We start from the raw sequence: 25685 nt of genomic DNA, 5'->3' as shown, positions 1-25685 counted from the left end.
ACTGATTACAATAATGATAAAATTTATTAAAAGGGATTTTTTTATGAGGCTCTGACCTGCGTGACATGAGCTGAAATAAATCACACTTGAAACATGTGGATATTTGAAATGTACAATGACAGCCTGTCATGTGATAAGCATCTGAGTGCATGAGCTCCTGTTTATCTGATTGAGACTATGCAACGGAAGAGTTACATATAATACTTGTTGATTTCATTGATACTTGTTGATTTTGATGGAGTTAGTTCTGATGTTGCCTTGGGAAAGTTTATGCTTGTTTGTTCTTATATCATGGCTGGATTCAAGACTAAATAATTTATTTTTTGTGTTGTGTATTTTTTCAGATATGTGTTTCATATTGCGTTTGTAATTTTGAAAAGCGGATTTTTGTTCATTGTCAAATTTTCAAGTGTAGTGCAATGAAATATGTTTTGATTCAAGAATATACCAAAGTCAAGTCTATGTGTAGTGTGATATAAGTATTATTGTTTATGTCTATTAAGCTTTTATTAACTGAAGGTGTTTTTCTTTGTTTCAGGTGGAAAATATCAATACGTGTTTGACTTTTTTGGCCAGTCTAGGAGTCAGTGTTGAAGGACTTAGCGATAAAGGTAAGATATGTTGTTTTTACAGTTTTCTTTCGCTCATAGCTGACCAGAAGCAAATTACTAAATGCAAGTATCTTTAAGGTAGTGTGTCAACATTGTCAAATTACTAAATGCAAGTATCTTTAAGGTAGTGTGTCAACATTGTCTAATTAAAGTGTGTCAACATTGTCAAATTACTAAATGCAAGTATCTTTAAGGTAGTGTGTCAACATTGTCAAATTACTAAATGCAAGTATCTTTAAGGTAGTGTGTCAACATTGTCAAATTACTAAATGCAAGTATCTTTAAGGTAGTGTGTCAACATTGTCAAATTACTAAATGCAAGTATCTTTAAGGTAGTGTGTCAACATTGTCAAATTACTAAATGCAAGTATCTTTAAGGTAGTGTGTCAACATTGTCAAATTACTAAATGCAAGTATCTTTAAGGTAGTGTGTCAACATTGTCATTAAATGTGTTATGGAGTGATTTCCAAATGTGTTATGAAGTGATTTCCATGTGGAAACATGAGGGTTTGCCCAGAAATCAGTTCCCAATAAACACGAAACGTGTATCTGATCTACATAGGGTAAGTAGATGATATGCAAATCAGTCAGAGAAGGCCTCGAATCATCCGCGTCGTTCCGGGTACAATCAGCCTTCTTGAAACTCTTGAAACTTCTCAAATGATGTATTTTTCTGCCAGTGTAATGGGAATATAACTCTAAGTAATTAGCTGTCAAGGTCAATACTCAAACCCAATATTTTATGAGCACCTCATTCGTTTGCTGCCACTTACAATCATTGGAAATATACTTATCATATCTGCAGCTGAATAGCAAACAACGAATGGTTTTCTCAAGTGAAGGAGTTAGGTAGTCTGTCACGTAAGATAACAAGTTAAGGAGTCCCACTCAAGTCTAGAATGATTAGGCATGTCTACAGTGACTCAGCTCCCAAAGTTTAGACTTGTTCTGGATTTTATTTATTTATATTTTGACATTTATATTTTAAACAAATTGAAACATTTTATTACCCTAGGAATGATGAATAATTTTGTATGTTCTGATAAAAAATAATCCATCCTCTCAGTCTACATACATATTCATGAGACTTAAAAGTTTGTTTTGTTCAATGCTATCCCCGGCAAATCGGCTTTAATTCCAAACAACCATGACTTAACATTTTAATGTTTGGATATGTTCCCGAGCTAAACACAACAAATTACTACCAGGAGAAACACAATTGTATCTCATACTGCACCATTATTCTTCTCACTGGTGTCCTTCTGTCCTGCTGCGATCTAGTCCATGTTTCTATTTTTAGATGATAACTGAGCTAGGATTGCCCTTTAGCATGAAGCTCAGTATGCATAATTACTACCGTTGTGTCACTGATATCCCACAGTTTCAAACTGTTTGAATATATATATATATGTATATAAATATGGTGTATGTTCTTAAGGAGTATATTTGTCTTCAGTCATATCTGAATCCTTAGATTCTAGAGTTTCAAATATTCAGATCAGCCTGACTGAGGGTTGTGAATACAAATGTGTTGGAAACAGAACCCCAACGTGATCTATGTCCTGCAAGCGACCTGGAGCTATGTGATCTATGTCCTGCAAACGACCTGCAGCTACACAGGATTCGTATTGTCCTGCACCCAGCTAGGTGCATATTATCATTTCCTGAGCAAGTCAAGTCCCTGGGGCCTTGTGAAATTGACGATATTAAGTCGTAGGGCCACGTCACTGAGTACAATAGCCTCTTGTCGTGTGTCCCTTTAATATTTCACAAACAGGATGATGCTAGATGGAACAGATTGTCTGTCGTCATCACCTGCATCCTTACAACTGAGATTTTGGTGTTGATGGATGCGTTATAAATTTCATGGTGAAACTGTCATTTCTTTTCACATGTTATTGCAATTGACAACTGCTTGAAGTGGATTTTCATAATTTTACAATCAGAATCAGATTTGAAAATTGGAAAAGCTTGTGGAATTGGGTACATTGTTTTTGTTGATATTCTCGTGGATTATATTTGTCTGAAGAGTTTAGAAGACGTCTTTCATAGCAGGTTGGTTGTTTTGTTGACATAAGACATTCATGTTTGACACTGATTGAATTATGCTTATAAGTGCAATTGAATTAAGTAATGAATCAAAAGTCGTGTCAGAAATTATAAGTCTAATATGACATGCATTGATGTAAGATTGAGACATATGTTATAGTACAGTGATGGACAGTTTGTCTTGTATATACACATTTCAGTGGTTGGACATATGGTTAAAGGTTATAAATTTGTAACAGAAACTGAGGTGAGGTGAAGTTGGGTTTAACATCGTGCTTGAGAATATTTTGCTCATATGACGACGTGCATGTGTGTGTAGTTGTATGTGTAGCTGCTTGTACTAGCCCAGACTTAAGCTGGGTTTATAGTGCTAGCCCACTAAGATACCATGCCGCAGTGAAGCATGAATACCCCTTTCAGACACATTATACTGACTCCCAGCCGACCAGTCCTTGTTGTACCCATTAATGCCGAGCGCCAGACAGGGACCAACAAGTACCATATTTTAACGTCTTTTGGTATGACGCGGTCGGGTATCGAACCCGCGACCTTCCGCTCTCCAGGCGGACGCTTTAACCACTACACCACGGAGGCGGTCAACAGAAACTGAGAAATGTGTTTGTTTGAGCCTTAAAACAATAAATACATTTGAAAAAGAATCATATGCTTCAGGCTCAGGTCTATATATTTGTTTGGTCAGAATCTGAAAACATATTACCTAGGAAATATATCTAACTCATATCTAATCTTAGTGGTGCGGTGAGGTGGCCTAGTGGTTAAAGCATCTGCTCCTCATACTGAAGACCCAGGTTCAATTCCCCAAATAGGTACAATGTGTGAAGCCCATGTCTGGTATCCCCCGCTGTGATATTGCTGTAATATTGCTAAAAGTGGCGTAAAACCATACTCACTCACTCACTCTAATCCTAGTGTCAAGGACCCATGTGATTTGCTGGTGACAAACTTCACATTAAGACAACTGACACATCACGTCAGGAAATTTACAAGATTCTTGGGGATATAAGTACTTAGAGAGACTTCATTGATTCAAAATAATGTGCTATTTACAGAATTTTGATTTGACACCACAAAGTAAGTCAAGTGGAAGAGGCAATGTTTCACAATAGTTAATAAATAAACACTGTGTTAATCTTCATGGCTATAGCACTGTCATTTTCATTGAAATGTACAGTTCTTCATTTCATGCTTGAGGAAATATACATGATACTCTATATCTATGTTGACAATGTTTAGTTTCTGTGTTGTTTTTCTCACCTGAGCGGAAGGTATCTATCATCTCATGTGTTTTATGGTCAGTATTGTAGCTCACCTTGACTAAAGTCTACAGGAACATGTGGCATATTTTGTTGAACAGCTGGGATAATTTTGACAAAGTTTTGTCTTTTGGCGGATTTTTATTAAATGAGATTTCAACAGAAAATGAAGCATGTGCATTTAGGTTCCTCTTGAACCATAAATATGATCAAATTTGATCAACTTTTGAATTAATGGCCCCATTGTCAGGAAGGTTGGAGAATGCAAGTTAATAACAGCACATATGCCAGGCATGGAACCACGAGTAATTTAAAAGTTTTTCTTCTAAAAATTTAAGGGGATAAAAATTTCAAATTCAAGTCATTTTGATGAATGGTGTCTAGACAAGGGACCCTTAATGAATCAATAATGTAGTTGTTATACGAGATTTGTGTCCGGCTGAAGCTGGGGAATAAACCCTTGTGATCGCTCAAAGCACTGGAGATGAAATTGAGTGAAATAGAATCTGATCAAGTAGGAGTCAGATGGGAAATATACACCAGATATTACTGTCCTCATTTGACATTCTTAATGAGATTGGCCCAATGACCAGATTCGCTGTATGTATATGTACGACATTTTGCAGAAATGTATGACGTTCTTGCCATTTTGGATTCTGTGTAATTCTTGGTGCATTTTGCCATTGAAACTGACGAGTCACTGACTAATCTAGCGAGGTAAGATTTAGAATTTGATTCCATAATCAGGGGTTTATGGAAGATGTCTTTGAGGCCATTTGAACAATAGCGTATTGACAAGTGAAGCACCTGGCCTAGATGTCCTAATGTGTTCTAGTCAGAACCGAAGAGAAACATGGGAAGAGGTTCTGTAACTGTTTCAGAACTGTTTCAATATGTTTGATTTCTACAAGAATTATGATGGGTAAATTTCAATAGATTGCATTTCTTAGACATTTTGTTCAAATATTGACATGCCATCATGAGAGATATTTAACAGAATTGTCTGTTTTCCAGATGTTTCCAGTGACTGAACTTAATGCATTGCATTTGTGCCAAAACATCTTTGTCATTTCAACATTGGCGCCAATTAGCTGAGTTTTCAAAACACATTGCTTTGGCAAATAATTGAAATATGATACCATGACAGTATTCAATTGCAAACTTTTTAATAATTTATAACTAATGTCCACATTTCGACCTCCTACATTTTTACCCAATTAAAGCCATTACTATGTTGATTGTATCAGGAATTTTTTTTAGATTTGTTTAACAAGCTTCCTTGGTAATAATTTAACATTGGTATCATAATGCACCATGTAACTGTTAACAATCGTTCCAAACACTTGTCAATATTGTTCAGGTGTCCAGTTGCACAGATCGACGTCTCTTGGCTTTTGTAACGGTTAGTTTTGTTTACTTCACATGAGAATGACTAATTCATGCTTAATTGTCCTGCAAACCAAATATGCAAGTTTGTACATGATGAATTTGGTTAGACTTCAGTTTCATGTGGATCGAGGTTGTTATCGTGGAGATTATTATGTGACAGGAATATGCCTTTTCAAACAAGCCAGTGAGTGTGTTTGTTGTAACATAACTGTGTACCGTTACATCAAGTTTGTGCCAGCTTGAGGTGGGATAACAGCAATATGTGATGCAGCTCGGCCACAGGTATGGCGCTGACTTCTTGTTGATCGTATGTTCATCTGGGAATAGAAATACAATGCCTGCAATGGTTCTAAAAAGATGGCATACATCTCCCACATTAAACTAACAGCAATGTTCTGTAATTTCTTGTGTGATATGCACATTGCCTACTCTTGGGTAAACTGCCGCCGTATTGCTGGAATACTGCTGAGTGCGGCGTAAAACTAAATGTTTGAGGAAATACATGTATTGCTGTCCTAGATATCGTGTGCAGTCTAGAACAATGTCGGGTCACTTTGGGTAAACAAACAGAAGATAACAAACTGTGTCATTAAAACAATGTGAAATTTGCAATAAATCATCATTAGACAGATTGTGTTACAGCATAAATAGTATTTCCTGACTATAAGCCACTTTTTCAAATACAGAGATTAATATCAATGTGTCTAGTTGTTTTGTAAGCTGAGACAAACAGGGATCAGATGCCCACACATTTTCTCTCAGATATATTGTTTATTAAGTAACAAAAAAACAATGTTGTCTCTTAAATGCAGTGATTGTATGAAACTGCAGTGAAACCATTGGTGTAAAATGTTCTTAATATTTTGTGATTTGAGTTTGAGTAACTGAAATTCTGTTTAAGGCTGTTTTGAAATTAAGTCACTAATTATAGAGAGCTTTACATGGGATCTATTCCAGCTGATTTGTCCTTGCAGTCTATCAGGTTATTGATTATTGATGTATTTACTGTGGAGATTGCTTGGCTGATTATTTCTTCTGACTAATTGGCATCCCAAACCAGTTTCCTTGTAACTTCACTACACCACTGGGCTTCCAGGTTTCAGTGGGTCATAAATAACCTATGCTTGTTTCGGTTGTCAGAAACCAATGACTAAATTATCCCATGTTTTGCATTTTTTAATCAGTGTAGTTTCCAGCTGTTGCTATAGAAGTTATGACTTGCTTGGCACTGTGGTACCGTTTCCCAGGTACCGCTGTGTAAATTGTGGCTTGCTTGGCACTTTGGTACTGTTTCCCAGATATCACTGTATAAATTATGACTTGCTTGGCACTGTGGTAGCAATATAGTTCCTACATATCACTGTATAAATTATGATTTGCTGGGTATTGTGGTACCAATACTTTTTCCAGATACCAACACATAAATAGTTTCTTGTTTGGCACTTTGGTACCAGTATAGATTTCAAATACTTTCATATAAATTGATGAACTTTGACTTTGAAGTACCCATATGCATAGTTCTTAGGACACAGTAAGGACTAGTTGTTAGTCTAGGAACTTGATATTTGTGTGATTTTGTGGTTCTTGGTGTGGCATTAACATGTTTGGCACCGACATGTTCAGCATAATGGCACCAGTGGTGGAACCATGGTTTTAAGGCCGACAGTGACATTAATAGCCTACATCTGACACACAGACCATGGATGAGGATTTGGTTTCATCTGTTCTTTCTAATAAAGATTCGATTTCCACACCTTCATGTTGTAAATTACACCTTGTGAGAGCAGATCCCATGGGTGAAACAAGGCAGCCACCAAAATGGCAAGTATGAAAATAACTAAAATCTCGGCCTTTCATTCCAGATATCAAAGATGGCAACCTCAAGGCAATTCTAGGGTTGTTCTTCAGCTTGTCAAGGTTCAAACAGCAGCAGAAGACACAGCAACAAACGACGAAGCCTCCAGAACAGGCAAAGGATCCACCATCCACACCGGAGCTTTCACATCCGGGCATCGCCGTAGTCGTCGGAGCCCCAAACTCCGGAGGGAGAACAACACCTCAGGTTAATGGAGGGGAGATGCTATCAAGGTGAGATTTGATTGGCTGAAATGTTGCATGTGACATTTAAATTAGATATTAATAGATTTAAGTGGTGGTCATTTTGTTTTGAAGAATGTTAAAAGTTCACATCCGGGAATGTGTGTAAAAATGTCTTCTTGGCAAAACTCGTCTTCTGGTTATTTTGTCTCCATATATCATTTGGTATTTAGCACAAGTTAGTGTCAGAATTGACTGGATTGACTTTATAATGAAGAGTAAATATATTCTGTGAGGGATATAGAACAATTGAACATGTCTAATAATTTGCCTCTTCAAGTTGGCCAAAAGTGCCCCCATCTTTCAAACAACTCCCATCCCCTGCATTCTGTAGACATGTGTTGGGAGGTAGATTTACAAGTGCTGGTAACAAACCTGTTTAAATTATATATGAGTACATGTTACTGGAAAACAGACACTGTCAAAGATTACACTAGTAATCTCGTCATGCTGAAGATTTGGGTTCGATTCCCCACATTGGTACAATGTGTGAAGCCCACTTCTGGTGTCCCTCACCGTGATAATGCTGGAATATTGCTAAAAGTGGCATAAAACCATACTCACTCACTCACTCCTCTGGATAATATCTATGTTAAATTTGGAGGTGAGACATTGAGAATAGTAGACATGCCCACTGGCACTATCTGTGCTCCCCACCTCGCTCATCTGTTTCAGAATCTGATCTTGGATCAGCAAAATAAAAGCAATGGAATTTGGCCAAAAGGGTTAAGCATAAGCTCCATGTATGCTGATGATCATTTAGTAATGGTCAAAAGGCAAAATGTTAAATATCAGCATTCCGCCTGCAAAACGCAGATGTCTTCAGATATTACTGGTGCACTAGTCCAGTGACATGTGACCCAGCTACCTCAGTGAGGGAACATCTTTCAATGGGATTTTTGTACTGACCATTTATACCTGTCCTAAGGTATTGATTTCGGATTGAAATTGACGCACACTCATATTATGTAGACGGTCAGATTGGCAGAAATGTGCAAAAGAAATGAAACACATTCAGGGACCTCTGTAGTTTGAAAGGTAAGAACTACAGTGATCGACAGTTTCATATAACAAGCTATTTATTCTCAGCATAGTCGATTTCACCCATAAGAGATCAAAAGGAACCTTCCTATAGGCCTGGGAGCTGTACAGTGGTATCTTCATTATAGCTGTAAACTGAGAAAGCCACTCATTTAAGTGGTGAGGATGCTTTTAAAGGGAGATAACTATTTTTACTTGGCAGGCTTTTTGAATATATCTTGTCAAGTTTTGTTTGGAAACTGTTGTTGCCCTTGTATGATAGAAAGATATGGCTTTTATGGCTGTATTTGCCTTATATGCATGTATATCTGTTAAAGTATCATGGTTATATATCTGAGTTTTACATGTTGTATATAAAATGGTGGGTATTAAACACACAGACATATTATTACACATGGCTTACTTATCCGCACCTTGTGGCATAAAGTCCTCATAAATACAATATAAAAAATCTTGTGCAAGCAGTATTATAAGAGAGACACGGTGGCTTTCATTATCCCTGACATAGATTTGTGATTTCATTAGGGAAAAGCGATGATCCCTGAAAGTGCCTTGGAGATGAAGTATGGTTACGATGGCGGAAGGTGACAAACTACGGATGTTTATTGTGGTTGTAAAAACATCCACCGTGGTAGATTTCCTAAATGTGGGAGAAGTTAAGCATGACATGACAAGTTTGGCTGACCTTTCATGGTAGGAGTGAATCATGAGTTGGGTTACAGTTTACAGGTATTATGTCAGAGCTAAACTTGATGCGGTATACTGTTGACCACACAACTAATTAAATGAATGGTACAGTGATTTCATAGCGATGAAAGACCAAATCATAATTATTGTTGTTTTGTTATTTGGAAACTACTCCACTCATCATCATCATCATCATCATCATCATCATCATCATCATCATCATCATCATCATCATCATCACTGACAATATCATCTTTAATTCTTTTCAGGTTTAATTTTGACCTAAGTATTCATAAATTTAATAACCAAAAATTATCTATTGCTTTAATTTGATGGATGTGCTTGTACATAGTACATTTCTTTTATGAAATTGACATATTTGTATATTATTTAATTAAAATAATCATATTAAACCAGCATTATTCCTTAGTATGTGCTCATTTGTACCTAATTTAAGTTCCTTTTGGGAGATAATAAGATTTTCTAAAAAACACATTAGGAAGAAACCCCTTGTGAAATTGACAATGTTTTGAAATGAGCAACACCAGCTGTCAAATTGAGTAAGCTTATTTTATTAATCATCTAACGTTATCAAATAGGCCTCCTGCAGGGCCTAGAGTACTCTTGGTAAATTTAGATTAATTATGATTTCCTTTGAGTTCATCCAACAGCTGTTTTGGGTTAATCTCTTGTGAAACATACATCTTTCTGTGCTTGTCGATTTCAAGCAGGTAGATTAATAGGGCATCAAATTCTTCAGAACAGTTCTTGCTGAACTTACACTTGTAGGGTACACTAGGAGAGAGATAATGAAAGTAACAGTGCTCATCACTGGGTGGTCTTGTAAACATTTTTTAAAACTTTTCAAATTCTTTAAGGACCAAATGTCAGATGATTGATTTCAAAGTGATACTGATTTCAAATACATGTGACTTTCGATGTCGTATATTTGCAATGTTGTTTATGTAGTTATAAATAATTTGCAGATAAGTATTTGCGTCTTTCTGGTATGGATACATGGTTGAACTAGACATGATTAAGTAAGGTTTTTATAGGTGTAAGAATAGAATATTATCTTTTGTTGCTTGAGAACACAGGTTTAAGATCTTTGTGAAAACTAATTTGACTGACTTCTTTGAGTGGCATTTGTAAAGTTAGGGCATACAATTTGTTGACCAAACTTTACGGGTTACAACATCTATATTTCGTGAGTGCGACATTTCGATACAGATTCCTGCTTAACACCAGTACAAGAACTGTATCGAAATGTTGCACTCATGAAATATAAGAACTTGTTGTCCATTAAAATTTTTCAGTATAGTTTGACTGATGCTAGTTTTTAACTTAATGATTTAATTTTTAAGCATATTTTATTAGAAAATAAATAAATGTAATTAATACAAGTAGTCCAGCTGTAAACTTTGAGAAGGAAGAATCTTGAGGAAACTGGTGGAGTTTTGTGGCCATTCTGATGTGATGATGTGATGATGATGTGATGATGTGAACTGATGCTCATACTGTCAATCACAGGTTTGCTTATCTGACTCAGTTATTTATAGGCAGGAGATATTTTGCTATAATATTGCTCATATTCCTCTTGGCACTTGCTCACAGATGTTATATAAATATCTCGAAATAACAATAAAAAAATCTGAAATTAAAACAAAAACTTTGTAATAATGCTGCAATGCGGTTTTCATGTATCCCACAAATTGTGTTTTTCATTATGAAGCAGCTACATTGGTATTCCTTTCAATAAGTGTGAATATGCTCATCCTTTTCTTTCATGTTCAGCCATTTCAGTGTCTTTGTCCATAGTGAGAATCACTTTAACAGTACACTGAGTTGAACTAAATTGATGGGAAGATGTCACGATTCCTTAAATAACTACAACTACCACTAGAGGGCACTTTTAGCGTTGTCTGCATGTGCAATATTGCGTATAATTACCGCCTCGATACTGGTTGGAGCTGTGCTGGTTCTGCTGAGAACCCTGCCAGAGCCTAACCGAACTGCCAAAAATCAATACAAAAGATGCTAGAGCAGACGACAAAACACCGCTCTGTGCTGCATCGAAGTAGGTCAAAATTAGACGAAATAAAATAAATGTTGATTGGACACTGCTGTGGAAGGCAGGTCTTTTAACTAATCAGTGAATATTTGGAATCTGTTGGTATAGCAACTAACGACCTTGACCTTTGTTTGTTGGGTTAAGGTCGGAGCCAATGTGATGATTGTGTGTGGACTGGTTTAGAAGAAACATTGTTGGATGATTCATACTTCTCAATTATTATGTTTGGCCTCCCACATTCAGTAAGATGGCTCTTCCACGGAAAATTGATTGTGATTTCCAATCATGATGCAAAGGCATCGACGACTGGCACAAGCCTAGACGCTACTCTTGATCATCTGTTGTCATGGCGTTACTCTGTTAATCCGTTTAAGATTTGGTTATAACATGACAACCACCCTTTCTTCGTGGATTCTGCTCAGCTGACTCTAGCAGTATTTTTAGCACAAATGGAATTGTTTTCAAATTTTGAAATTTACATATGTAAATTTCAATTTGTGTGAAATTGATTGGAGTCAATTTGTACTGTTGACATGATTGATGGCTATGGACATTGTTAAGTGTTAAAGTTGCAGTGCATTTGGAAATATGATTGAAACTGTAATTATAAATGATAAATTTGTATGATGACCATCTTTGTGATGACAGCTTTGGGAAAGTGACATTGATGGATTCAAAGTGATCTTTTCACATCTGTGGATTGGAGATTTACAGGGGTTGCAGACTGCAACTGCACTGATCTTTCATGGGTACATTTCAAGCTGGGATTTCACTGGACGTGGTTGGATGGGATGTCAATTACACCAAATGGACATTTTAGACCTGGATTACTTGGTTAAACTGGATCATTGTGAATTTCAACTGGACATTGATACAAATGCCACTAGGTTAAGTGTGAATAATTAATTTCTTGCAATGGACATGTAAATTTGACAGATATCACAGAAGATATTTAATTTGTGAAATGAGCATGAACAGTTCATCAGACACTTCAATTGGTGATGGTAAAGTCCAGGAAATGGACAATACCAAAACAGTGTCCAAGCTTCAGAGAGTATTTATTGTGAATTGATCTTGGATTTACTGTTATCCTACTGGACTATGGATTAGAGGAATCAAAGAGCGTTTGGTAAATTATCCCTGTCATTGATGTCATCAGCTGACGAGCTGTTAACACACCAGTAGCAGTCTCAGCTGTGTATGTTTCAGACTCAAGCTGATTTCCTCACATGGAATATGTTACTCTTTATGATGAATTTACGAGGAATTTTTCCACATGGTGCAATAAACATCCGTTGTAAGCGCTGGACCTGGCCTGCCACACAAATGGACCACAAAGTTCGCAAGGCGGATCTAATTGAGGAAGGCAAGCCCTCATGGGAGTGAAAATTATTTGGAGAAAAAGCTGATGAGTAAATTTGACAAGGAATCTTCCTAGTGTCTCTGTTGATGAAATTTGGTAGACTTGTCTCTCAAGATACCCCCTGTTGTTAAATAAGTGTAAATGCTGGCAATACTTGCAGGGGTTTTAATGGAATCAGTCGATGATGACCGACCAGTAGCTGTTGAGTAGGTCGGTGTTTAAATTTGTTAATTGATACCGAGGCCAACTTCATCAACTTCAAGCTGTTTGCTACATCACCAGCAGCAGCAGCAGCAGCAGGTCACAACATCATCAACATCGCCAGGTGAGGAGTGTTTGACATGAATCATCGGCAGAGTTAGGATGTATGTTTGCCGATGGAGATGGTTTTGAAGAAGATGGTGTGCCAGGAATTATTGTGAATGGATTTGTTTGGGGAAAACAGCACAGTGTACCAAACAATTGTGATTGTTTCAAGGAAGCTGTTAGTGCATTTCGGATGTAATCGACAAACCTTGATATCTGTTTGCATGATTTGTGATTATCAGGATCTTTTTATAGCCAATATTTTGTGTTTCTGATGTAGGTTGAGGGATATCAATTTTAAACATTCGATGCATTTATGAACCTGGATTTCATTTATTCAGTATGGATCATACATTTGGATATTGTGCATAAACTTACAGCAACATACGGATAATTGCATTTCAGGGGGATAGCAATAAACAATGGTCCCCTATGGAATAATGCCTGTGACTGGGTATATTGACTATTTTATGGAGTAATTCATTTCACCAGGAGTGAAAATTGACAAGTCGGTGTATTGTGACTGATTCTTTGTGTTGTATGTCCTCATGGACTAATTTCACAGTTTTTACAATATTCTGAAAGGGACAGGTGGAATTCATTTTCTGATCTGACTCATGCAAATCTGGTGTTCTTGGTGTTCCTGTGATCTTCCTGTAATGAGTATTTGAACATTTGCAGGTGATGTGTGGATAACATACACTGTATAAAGGCGTTCCTTCTCAAGAATTCTACAAATGAGATATGTCAAGACAGTTAAATATCCCCCTTCTTGATTCGATGGGGCTTCCACCTTGACTCAATTAGGGGAACAAAATACTCATAAGTGGATTCCTTGCACAGACATTTCAAGCATGGATGTTAGGTTTACATGGAGTTTTCTTCTAGTTATTTTCATAAGAACAATCTTAACTGTACTTGAGAGAGGTGAGTTGCAACTTTTACATGTTCTTGTGATTCGATGTATTGAAATTCTGCCAATCAACTTTTTTGTGTCATCAAAGATCCTTTTTTGTTTTCTGATTATTTTGAATGATAGCAACATGTGAGAAGATCAGTGCAGTCTGTGGGCTGGGATGAGTGACGAGTCCATACTTACTGCCCAGGTACCACCCAAATGACCTTATACCACCTGCGTAACTGCTGTACGTCTCAAGAGTTGGTAGATAATTTCTGAACGGGAACAAGAATACTTGCAAATCTATTCAGATGCATGCATAGAAAATCTCATCATGCATACACTGAAGTTGACTGAAGCTTTATGTTTGGTCAACAAAAACTGCATGCATTGTCAGAAAGAAATGTAAATATAAGTACCGGTAATATGTAATGTATCCATGGAGTTTTATTGCTGTTGTCATTAAACAATGTGTCACATGACTAGCCACGGACCCTTGTGGTTCTGTGGTAACCAGGTCCTACTCAGGATCCACCAGATCCATGGACCCGAGTTACCCATCCCAGACCAAGCAATCTGTACAAAAGACTGTTGATTATTTTACCCTGAACATTTTCAGTAGATTTTAGTGTTACTAAATTGACTTTTATGAGCAATGTGTATTTGACCAAAAGGTATTTTACTTGACTGAGGCTACAGTCTGGAGGTTAATGTCACAGTCTGTGTGTGGTTTTGTTTGCTTAATGTGTCAATATCTAACCATAAGTTCATCAAGCACCCAAGGGGCGGTGGGGTAGCCTAATGGTTAAAGCGTTGGCTCGTCACGCCGAAGACCCGGGTTCGAATCCCCACATGGGTACAATGTGTGAAGCCCATTTCTGGTGTCCCCCGCCGTGATGTTGCTGGAATATTGCTAAAAGCGGCGTTAAACCAAACTCAGTCAGTCAATCGTGTTCGGGGACCAATAACTGGACAAGGGACGTAATGTACTGAGTCCCCAATTCCAGGAACACTTGAAATGTTCAGGTTTCATTCGTTCGAGATGAGAAAATTGTTTTCAATAGAAAGATATGAAATATCCTGTACTACGAAAAAACAACTCATCTATCTCATTTAAATTAGATCTTAGTTTTTGCTCCTGCTAAACGGATACCTGAGAACATCCCATTACGGGTCATGTCAGACCACGGCTTTTCATCTGAGGCACTGTGGTTCAGTCTTGTGGTTAAAGCATTCCATCATCATGCTGAAGACCTGGGTTCAATTCCCCACATGGGTACAATGTGTGAAGCCCATTTCTGGTGTCCCCTGTCGTGATATTGCTGGAATATTGCTAAAAGTTTCATAAAACCATACTCACTCACTCACTCACTTACATCATGTTCACATCTTCTTGACATTATGTTTAGATCATGTTTACTTAATGTTTACATCCTGTGTATGTCCTATTCATATCCTCTTCACCTCTTCACATCATGTTTACTTGATGTTTACATCCTGTGTGTGTCCTATTCATATCCTCTTCACCTCTTCACATCATGTTTACTTGATGTTTACATCCTGTGTATGTCCTATTCACATCTTCTTCACATCTTCTTCACATCATGTTTACAATGTATCCCACTTTACTACTGGACTAAGTGTAAATCCATACTGTTTTCAAATGTAATAGTTGAGTACCCTTTGCACAAACACCTGGTGTTTTAGTGACCCTTTCATATCATTTACACTTTGGCCTTTGAAGACCGCCTCCGTGGTGTAGTGGTTAGAGCGTCCGAGCGGAAGGTCGGGGGTTCGATCCCCGACCGCGTCATACCAAAAGACGTTAAAATATGGTTCTTGTTGGTCCCTGCCTGGTGCTCGATATTAATGGGTACAACAAGGACTGATCGGCTCGGAGTCAGTATAATGTGTCTGAGTGGGGTATTCTTGCTTCACTGCGGCATGGTATCTCAGTGGGCTAGCACTATAAAACCAGCTTAAGTCTGGGCTAGTACAAGCAGCCGCACATACACATACACACGCATGCACGTCGTCGTCATATGAGCGAAATATTCTCAAGCATGCCGTTAACCCCAATTTCACCTCACCTCACCTCACCTGGCCTTTGACACCAAAAGGATCAGTTTCAACAGTTAATTAAGGCTGCGTTTTCTGTGTCTATTGATGTTTAATATTTCGAAATGCTGAAACAGTATCATGGTAAACATGCCAATTTCCTACCTATACTGCCAGACTCAGTATAAGGCCACAGAGTACTGATAATCAACAGAGGTCTTGTAATGAGATGTGTCTGTGCATAGCAAGGTGTGCTGCACACAGTCTACAGCCATCTGGTAGCTGCCGCCCGGAGCTGTGCAGGATATAAGAAGTGTGTCTACCTCCACCTGACTGGGTTGTGAATCATGCTTGTACCATGTGGCCGGGTGTTCCTTTATGAAGACAGGAATTACACTAAGATCCACCCAGTCCACAACCTCATCAAAGCACCTGCATACTGCATACTGCCATGTCTTCTATACTACTCAAAAAGAAACACCTGCTACATATTACTTAGTGTTTCACAGTCCCTGAACCATGTTATTTCCTCTTCCACCCAGCCCTTACTATAATGCAACAGCCCTAAGCGAAACAAGTCCAGATTTTCCTCAGGTTCAGGTTCTGAGGTGAATGAGTGAGGTTTTAAGCTGCTTTGGTCAATATTTCAGAGCAGGGGATGCCAGAAATTGGTTTCACACAATGTTATGTGGTTAATCGAACCCAGGTCTTCAGTGTGATGAGCGAACGCCTTAACCACGAGGCTAGTCTACCTCCCCATAATGATGATGATCTTGCTGAAAGGGTGGTACAAAAACATGATGACTATAAGCATGAGAGACATTGACACCTGAAGAAGCATCATAAGCATGTATGCTGACTGTATGTGTAGTTATTTCTTGTGACATTAATTAATACGAGGTAAAATATTATTCATATTCAAAATGTGAGCAATTTTCCTGCTCAAAATACTGTGTTTTCAGTAAAGTTTACTACGTATGCTTTTTTTTATCACATGCAGTGAGCTATTAAAAATATTTCAGACCTTTTCAATTTGGACTTGCGCCAACATGTGACTTTTCTTCGTGAAACTTTCACTCTATTTTGATAGGATTGCTTGTATTGAAAAGCTTTATTTTATTTCCGGATCTTGCAGTTTTATGTGCTTGAACATAATTGGAGATTATTTCTGTGAAAAATACACTATTCAGCTTTAGTTGTATTTTTGTTTTGATACTGTCCTTGATAAAACCGAGTGAAATTGATTACCAGCTTGTTCATTTCAGCCAACATATTACATTGCAGGAGCTATCTGAGATTTCAAACAGCTTCTGTTGATACTATCTATATTACGAAACAGACATGAAGTCGCCTATTGCTTTTGTTGAGGAATACATTTTAGATGAACTTGGCAAAAAAGGCTAAAATTGCTTTTCTTCAGTGTTAAAGTTTGAAATTAACATTCCTGCTCTGAGTTTTGACATCAGCCAGCATATTTCATATGCATTGTTGCGTACCAAAGCTTTTAGTTTTTGAGGCTTTTAGCATGTTATTGTTTTGAATTGGTTTGACCTTGCGTCAGTTTCAAGACGGTTGAAATGTATGACATCATTTTCAACAGACAACCTGCAGCAACACCATTGATCTTTCTTTAGTCTCAGGGGATGAGAGTTTCACGTTTGACATTTCCCATTTCTCAGAATAATTTGCTTGCCTTTGGTGCTTGTGTGTCCACAGCGATTTAGAAACAAGATGGAGGGATATTGAGAGTGGCAATTGTCGAGGGATTGGACCAATTTGAAAATGCCCCATGCTCTTAGACGATATGAATCTCATATGTGCAAAAAACAATATTTCAATTTGGAACTTAATTATCCTCTGAGGGCATATGTTCTTTAACCATGATATGTATTTTAGTTGTATACAGTGTAGGACACATTTAATTCTGTAAGATAGATGGAGTATTTTAATAAATCAACTGTCTCTTTTTATAGCACTTTTTCATCACTGACCTTTAAAGTTTTTGTGAAATATATTCTATATGGATTTTTAAAGAGGGTTTGTGAATGTCATCAAAGACATATTTGCAGTTATGATTCAGAATATCGGTTGAAAATGCAGATAATTTTTCAACAGAATGGGATGATCTCATTAAAATAAAATGAGTTTCTAAGCACAAGAGGAAGCATCAATTTGCCATGAAATTGTTCAGTTTTTCTGGATTACAAACTGTCTGTGTGCATCCTCAGATCTCAACATCAAGCATTGTCCAAATCCACTCCCTGACCTTGAGGTAAATCTACCATATTGCCATCAAAATGGTTAGAGACAAAAGCAGTTCTGGTGAAATGGATCAGGATTTTATCATTTTATTTCCGTTAACAATGAGGCAAGACGTCCTGCTAGGGAATGCTTGTGAAGAGTCTTGTCACTGTTGAGGAACATTGTGTAGATTTCATCACATTGTGTATTGGACAGCTATCACTGTGCGTGACTAAGTGTGAATTTCAATGGTTGAAAGAGAATCGCAAATGAGCAGAGGGTTCCCATGCCAAGGGAGATAACTCTTGCTGGCTTGACAGTAGGCAGTGAGTGAGATCCCAGAAAAATTACAATGTGTTAGAGCTATTATCTGTTATTTAATTGTTATTGATAAGACTAAAGTCTTTCAATTATTCATTCATTTAAATTTCTGTATGTTCAAACTGTAATCAAAATGTTGATTGAAAGTTGCATTATAACAGCAATTGTTAAAGAAACTTGATTTGCTTTTAAATACCACTCTCATGTACTTAAATATCCAGAATCTGATATACAGTGTGCAAGATTTTCAAGTATGTTTGCATGAATTAGAAAAACTGCCCTTGAAATTGTTTATTGCATTTGAATTAAAAAGTATTAAGAAGTTAGAATTGTGGTGATAGCACGTGTCCTTGGCTTACCAAACAAATTGTCTGCTACTTATCACAGTATCAGTGTCTTCTGTTCTGACATGTCACTTAAATAAGTGCTTACTAGATTTATACTTAAATACTGGATGTACAAATGTTCACTGGATGTACAAATGTTCAATGACTATGCTGGAATATTGCTAAAAGCGGTGTAAAAGGTCAGTCTCAGTGTACATAACTGTCCAAATGTCCTAGTACTTACAACACTCATGTTCCAGTCTATTCCATGATGTTCCATTCCTCAGCTTCCCGACATGTCAGCTGCACAATACGACTATGTCAATTGCATGTTAGTTTATTTTAAATTAACTTTTGTGTAAACTTTTTTCAAAACTTGTAAAATCAGCTACAAAGCATTATCAAATGCTCTTTTGCCTGCACACCAAGCCGTTGTAAATATGCACAAGACAACCATCACCTCCAGACAGCCTCTAACCTCCTACTCTATGAAATGTATTATGACGACATGATGTCTGTTTCTCACGTGGACATGGCTCTTACAACAGCTGAACAAAGCTTGTCAATTACATTTCATTACAACTCATGTCTCACAATGTAGACAGCGGTGGTAATCAGCTGACCGCATTCACCACCCACCACATGGGGAATATGTGTTGTGTTGAGTTAGCGAGCCAGTATTAGGGCATGTCTACTACATCCAACACATTGAGGCGGCTGGTAGGTACACTGGGATGTGCTGGCTGGGAGGAAGCTATACTCAGGACAAAATTAAAGTAACCAATGTAAATGTGATAGGTACACTAGGATGTACTTGGGGTCTTGGGCAGTCTAGACTACCAGTTGTCCGACTTCCAGGAAACCGCGGTGGCTGAGCGGTCTAGGCGTCTGACTTTGTGTGCTGGCGATTAGGTGCCTGACTCTGAGGGTGTGGGTTCGAATCCCGGATGGGACTCAACCCAAAAAGTACTAGAATCTGCACTTTACAAAGAAAGTGTAATCCCAAATATAACATATGTAGGATGTACTCACTGGTAGGAAACTATACCCAGGACAAAGATAAAGTAACCGATGTAAACGTGATAGGTACACTAGGATGTACTCACTGGTAGGAAGCTATACCCAGGACAAAGATAAAGTAACCAATGTAAACGGGATAGGTACATTAGGATGTACTTGTCGTGAAGAGACTATACTCAAGGACAAAGATAAAGTAACCAATGTAAATGTGATAGGTACACTAGGATGTACTCGCTGGTAGGAAACTATACCCAGGACAAAGATAAAGTAACCAATGTAAACGGGATAGGTACATTAGGATGTACTTGTCGTGAAGAGACTATACTCAATGACAAAGATAAAGTAACCGATGTAAATGTGATAGGTACATTAGGATGTACTTGTCGTGAAGAGACTATACTCAAGGACAAAGATAAAGTAACCGATGTAAATGTGATAGGTACACTAGGATGTACTTGTCATGAGGAAACTATACTCAAGGATATAAATAATGCAACACATGTAAAGATAAGCAGATGTTTCACATGACATCCTGTTTGTAGCTTTAAGATGACCATGGATTATCTGGCTTTTACATATGATGCTACAGTGAGAATGTAGCTGTTGTCTGTATAGTTAAGACACGGTGATGTTCAAATACAGTGGAAGGGATGAGAGAATTGCTATGCATAATGTTATAGACAAGGTAAGACTGGCATTATTTTAAAATCAGGGTGAAATAAGGATATTGACTGGATCACGCTGGTATTTTAAGGCTATATAAACAAGGTGAGATTGGTGAAAATATGAGATTTTTAACATTGTGATATTGGTGGAAATATGAGATTTTTAACCTGGTGAGATTGGTGAAAATTTGAGATTTTTAACATGGTGAGATTGGTGAAAATATGAGATTTTTAACATGGTGAGATTGATGAAAATATGTGATATTTAACATGGTGAGACTGGTGAAAATATGAGATTTTTAACATGGTGAGATTGGTGGAAATATGAGATTTTTAACATGGTGAAATTGGTGAAAATATGTGATATTTAACATGGTGAGACTGGTGAAAATATGAGATTTTTAACATGGTGAGATTGGTGAAAATATGTGATATTTAAAATGGTGAGACTGGTGAAAATATGAGATTTTTAACATGGTGAGACTGGTGTTAAAATCACTGACATTATGGGACTCCCATGTATATGGTCATTTATATAGGGATGTATACGTGAGCTTACATGGAAAAGGGTTCAAATGATCTACCTCCCCTACAAATATTGAGGTTAATTTTTGTATGGAATATCCCATGAATCTTCAAGTAAGAGGGATATGAAATCTTAAACAATCATGTAAAATGTAGTTTTATGTAAAGAAACATTTCAAGAAGTGGATATAAAGAAAATATTTTTTATGCAGTAAGTTAAAATGAGCGTATGTCACATCTTGTGAAGAGTGTGTATCACATGACATGTAATATAATTGTTTGTTTGTTTGCTTCATGCCACACTCAGCAATATGTAATATAAAAAATGGAAAACTTTTTAGAATCAGGTTTCATATAATCCTTTAAAAAAAGAAGTAATTATTTCATAAAGATAGATATGATTTGATGATAATGTGAGGGAGAAAAATGTACAAATCAGTAACTATTTTGAAGTTTTACATTCATAACAGATTCATAGTTTTTAAGGTGTTGAATATAAAATCACCTGCTATGTACTTGATTTATGCATGTATAGGATACAGATTGGATTGGAAAATTGGATGCAAATAACAATACTTGAAACTTCCGACATTAAATACAGGAAATGGGTTTCTAACTGAAATTATTCATAAAAATATAAAAGATATAGGATATATCAATATTTAAAAAAAGGTAACAGGTACAGGTTATCTCAAATATATCAAGTACTCACTATCAAGTTTTATTTGTACTAATGCGAATGATTAAAAAAATTTATACATGAAACATATGTAAGTACATACCCAGTGCCGACTTTGCTTGCATTAGATGGTAACAAGACATGGGTTCATTTGTTATTCCGCTAGAGACTTCGAGGCCCTTGTCTTGCCTTGTCTACTAGGCTCTTTCATCAATGTAATTGGTTTCCAGGAACTTATAGCAAATCCTGGAAATTTCTGGTAAATCCAGTTAAATGAAAAAATTGGCTTTGTGGTGATTTTGTGATCTATACTTATCTCATGAATATTTGATGATGTTCCATTGTTTGAACACAGTGCACTACAAGCAGAGGAACTGCCTGCTGGCTATTTCATACAGCCTCGGGTAGTACTATTTGCTTTATGTTGAATTTGCCACAGGTAGCTTATTCTTGATTATATTTGGAAGTATGAATAAATACTTGCCTTCAAGTTACAGACAGTCACTTATTGGAGACATTGCATTTACTTCAATAACTATAGGTGTGTGCTAAACTTTCTCAAACTTTTTATTTGTTTCTAATTGCCTAAACTTCCTCGCTTAAGGAACTAAAATAGAATTGAAATAATTTCAGAATGCAGATGTGCTGTTACATAAGTTTTACTTGCATGAGTCATAGTTTGGGCTTGTCTTATATTTTCTTTTTGTTTCTAATGATGGTGGTACGTCTTAAGCGAGAAAAGTATCAACAGGTTAAAAATAAACAGGGAAATGTGAAGTCTTGAATTTTGAACTATATGGTGCAATGACTGCTGACTGAATGTCAAGAGGGTTGGTTGGTTAACGCCACACTCTGCAATATTCCAGGTATATGGTGTCGGTCTGTAAATAATCAAGTCTGGACCAGACAATCCAGTGATGAATGTCAAGAGGGAACCTCCTGCTGGCAGCTGTTAGTTTAAATCCAACTTGATGCTTAGCAATTACCAGGCACATTTAGAGGAGCATCATACCCTGAAGTGTACACTGTTGCATGTACCATTGACAACTGGGGTGGTTGGGTAGCCAACTGGTTCAAGTGTTTTCTTCTCAGGGGCGGTGGGGCAGCCTAGTGGTTAAAGTGTTGGCTCGTCACGCTGAAGACCGGGTTGTTACATGGGTACATAAAACTTTCAGGTGTCAGCCATGATGTCTGAAATATTGCTAAAAGCGGCATAAAACTAAACTCAGTCAGTCAGTTTTCTTCTCAACTCCGGCAAGTTTTATTCCAAACATGGTTTCAGCATGAGAATCCCTCATGGTATCATGCTGTAACTGGAATATTACTAGAAATAAGTAAAACTGTTTAATTTGTGATCCCATTCTTGGATTAGTTTATGCTTATATGATTATGTTTTAAACTTGATCTAATGTTTTTTGTTTCTTTTCAGACTTCCATCACCTTTTAAGCATAGCAACAAGAACCCCAGCTCTATAAGTAACCTTTCTACCTCGAAGGATAGCTCCAATAGCAACTCAAACCTCAACCAATCTCGGGGGAAGCCAACGCTTCACGGGGCGAACTCCACGTCAAATGATAAAGTGCGGTCACATCTGAATCAACAGAATAACAATAATAATTTGCAAGGTAAGAAATTACTTCATAATCAAGATGAACCCCTTTCTTCTACAAATATTTCTTTCAGAAATCATGTTTGGCACAATGGATGGAACAGATTTTGTTTGTTCTAACTTGGAAGATCAGGTGTTGTCTGATTTTTTCATTGATAGTGGAAGGTAAATCTTCAGAATTACAGTTTTTCATTGTGTTTGTGTGCTGTTGTTGTCAACAGTGGTTGTTTATGGTCAGTTCAGTCATGAAGGTTTGAGGTTCCAGAAATATGTGATACATAGTTTGATGGGGATGTTCTGTATCAAGTTGGTAAAATGGCCATTGATTTCCACAGATTCACTTTGACTGTTTATGTCTTTTAATTACAACAATCCCAGATCAAACAAGTCATTTGTTTGACCACAATCACTGATTATACGAACGGCAAGTTTTGTTTTGGTGGTGTGTTTACGTGACTGTTGTGCTACAGACCTTTCCCAGTCACTATAAACCTACCCAAATTCTAACAAATATTGATGCTGTAATTCAGTTTATTTTATAGTTTCTTAATTAAACCCCCTTTGTACTTATTGCTCAGTAATATTTATCATATTAAATATGAGGCTATTGTATTATGCATATATACCATCCATTTATAATTTGTAAGTTTTCAAAAGAAACTGAAGTAAAACATGATTATATCTTTGCTGTTTCTTTGCACGTTTAAACTGTATGCCAAAACAATAATGTTTAAGTTTATAGTTATTCAGCGAATTGTAACCCAGAGTATCTAACATTTTATAGTACATATGTTTTTCCAGTGGAAAGTATTTGTGCCCTCTGATATCTTCCCTTCATGGCCATACTTCCTTCACCTTGCATAAAAAACATCAGTCCAGGTCGTTCACCTGCCTTCAAGATAAGAGGATTAGATCATGGAAACCAAACAATTATCTATTACACAAAAAGTGGAAAGTAGCGTCAAATAATTGATTGTTTAAGTACTTTTCACCCCCTGGCTAGTAACCTACAACCTTTAGTGTCTGCGTCAATATCACACTTGATCATAGATTCCAGCAATATTTACTTGTAGATTTCATGTCTAGACATTGGATAGTGTGTATTCTTTTTAAATCAGAGCTGTCCTGTCAAGTAAAAACAGCATACCGGTACTGCTTTTAGAAGATCAGGGCATAAAGACTTTTAAAGATCACTACGACATTGGATCAAATTATTTCCTGTTGATTTCTGTTATGGATCTTAAGACCTCTCTTGAGAGGGTTTGAAATAGATCATACTGAGCCATATCATATGAGTGGGGAAATGTACTGGTTGTTTTGATACAAGGTACTGTCCTCTGAGGGATGTAATAACTGAAGAAGGACTTGACATTTCATTAAGCTACCATGCATCAAGTCTTTATTACTAATACGCCTGTTTGGAACTCTGTGTAGAAATTGAAACATGATATAATAAGAGTCACAGGAGGACATTCCAGTATGTCATGACATAAGAAAGCTACTGTAATATCATTCAGAATGATTATGTAATGTCTTCTGAAATATTCTCAAATATATTCTAACTGGACATTGTTTTGATTCTGGTGTTTTGGATAAGTGATTCAGAGTTTCCAGCTTTAGGTCATCATTGAAATGTGTTCATGTTGTTATGAAATAGACAAGGTTTCTAGTGTTGATTTCAATTCAATCCCTTTCCTGTTGTGTTGCAAGAGTCGCTGGAGGGAAAATAGAATATTTCTGTGGACATCATGACATATATTTTGTACACATAGGCATTGTGATGAGATTCATTTTTATTTGTAAACATTCACTATCCCAAATGTTAGATACACACTGAAATAATGTAAAAAAAGTCTTAATGTAGGAGAACATTTAAGATAGATAGAAGTCGTGAGATTTTACTACATAATTGAGAAAATTTGTTTTGAAATTTGAAATTACATTGCTTTGAAACTTTAACATCTCAAATTGAAAGAAAATTGATAATTTCTGAACATTTCAAATACCTTTCCATGCAACAAAACAGTTTTTTAAATACAAGGATAAGTAGTCTACAAAAGAATAAAACTACTTTTTGAGATGACTAAATTTCAATTTGTTGGAATGAATGCATATTCAGTGCATAGAAATAGCACTGCCTTTACATGTGCAGGTATACATTTAAAGATCACAAAGGTTATGGGAATTCTCGTGAAAGGTATCACCACAATATACATTACATTGTATACTTCATGAAAAAATGTACATTTCTATGACACAAGTTTGACAGGAGATGGGGAAACCTACAAAGGTATCCTTTGCAGAGTTTATTTTTCTAATCATACTCATAATACCAGTATAATTTGATACGGTAAATCCAACTCACACAGACATATAAAACTGCTGTATTGTTGTTCTTCTTCTGCCTGATTTCTTGTCTCAACATTAATTCAACCATGAGACATTTCTCGGTT

At 36.8% G+C, this 25685-nt stretch overlaps 1 protein-coding gene across 1 annotated transcript in view; it reads left to right on the top strand.

The window, feature by feature from the left end:
• Positions 1 to 25685, top strand: part of LOC124286648 (neuron navigator 3-like) — a 543359-nt gene that overhangs the window by 357067 nt on the left and 160607 nt on the right. The window contains 3 exon segments of the mRNA XM_046723050.1: positions 539 to 611; positions 7187 to 7412; positions 23052 to 23248. Coding sequence (XP_046579006.1) covers positions 539 to 611; positions 7187 to 7412; positions 23052 to 23248 — 496 coding nt within the window.

The sequence above is a fragment of the Haliotis rubra genome, unplaced genomic scaffold (genome assembly GCF_003918875.1).
Source record: "Haliotis rubra isolate DU_JTF1 unplaced genomic scaffold, ASM391887v1 Scf389, whole genome shotgun sequence".
Classification (NCBI taxonomy): Eukaryota; Metazoa; Mollusca; class Gastropoda; order Lepetellida; family Haliotidae; genus Haliotis; species Haliotis rubra.
The sequence above is the reverse complement of the archived record's forward strand: the minus strand, read 5'-3'. Positions and strand labels throughout refer to the sequence as shown.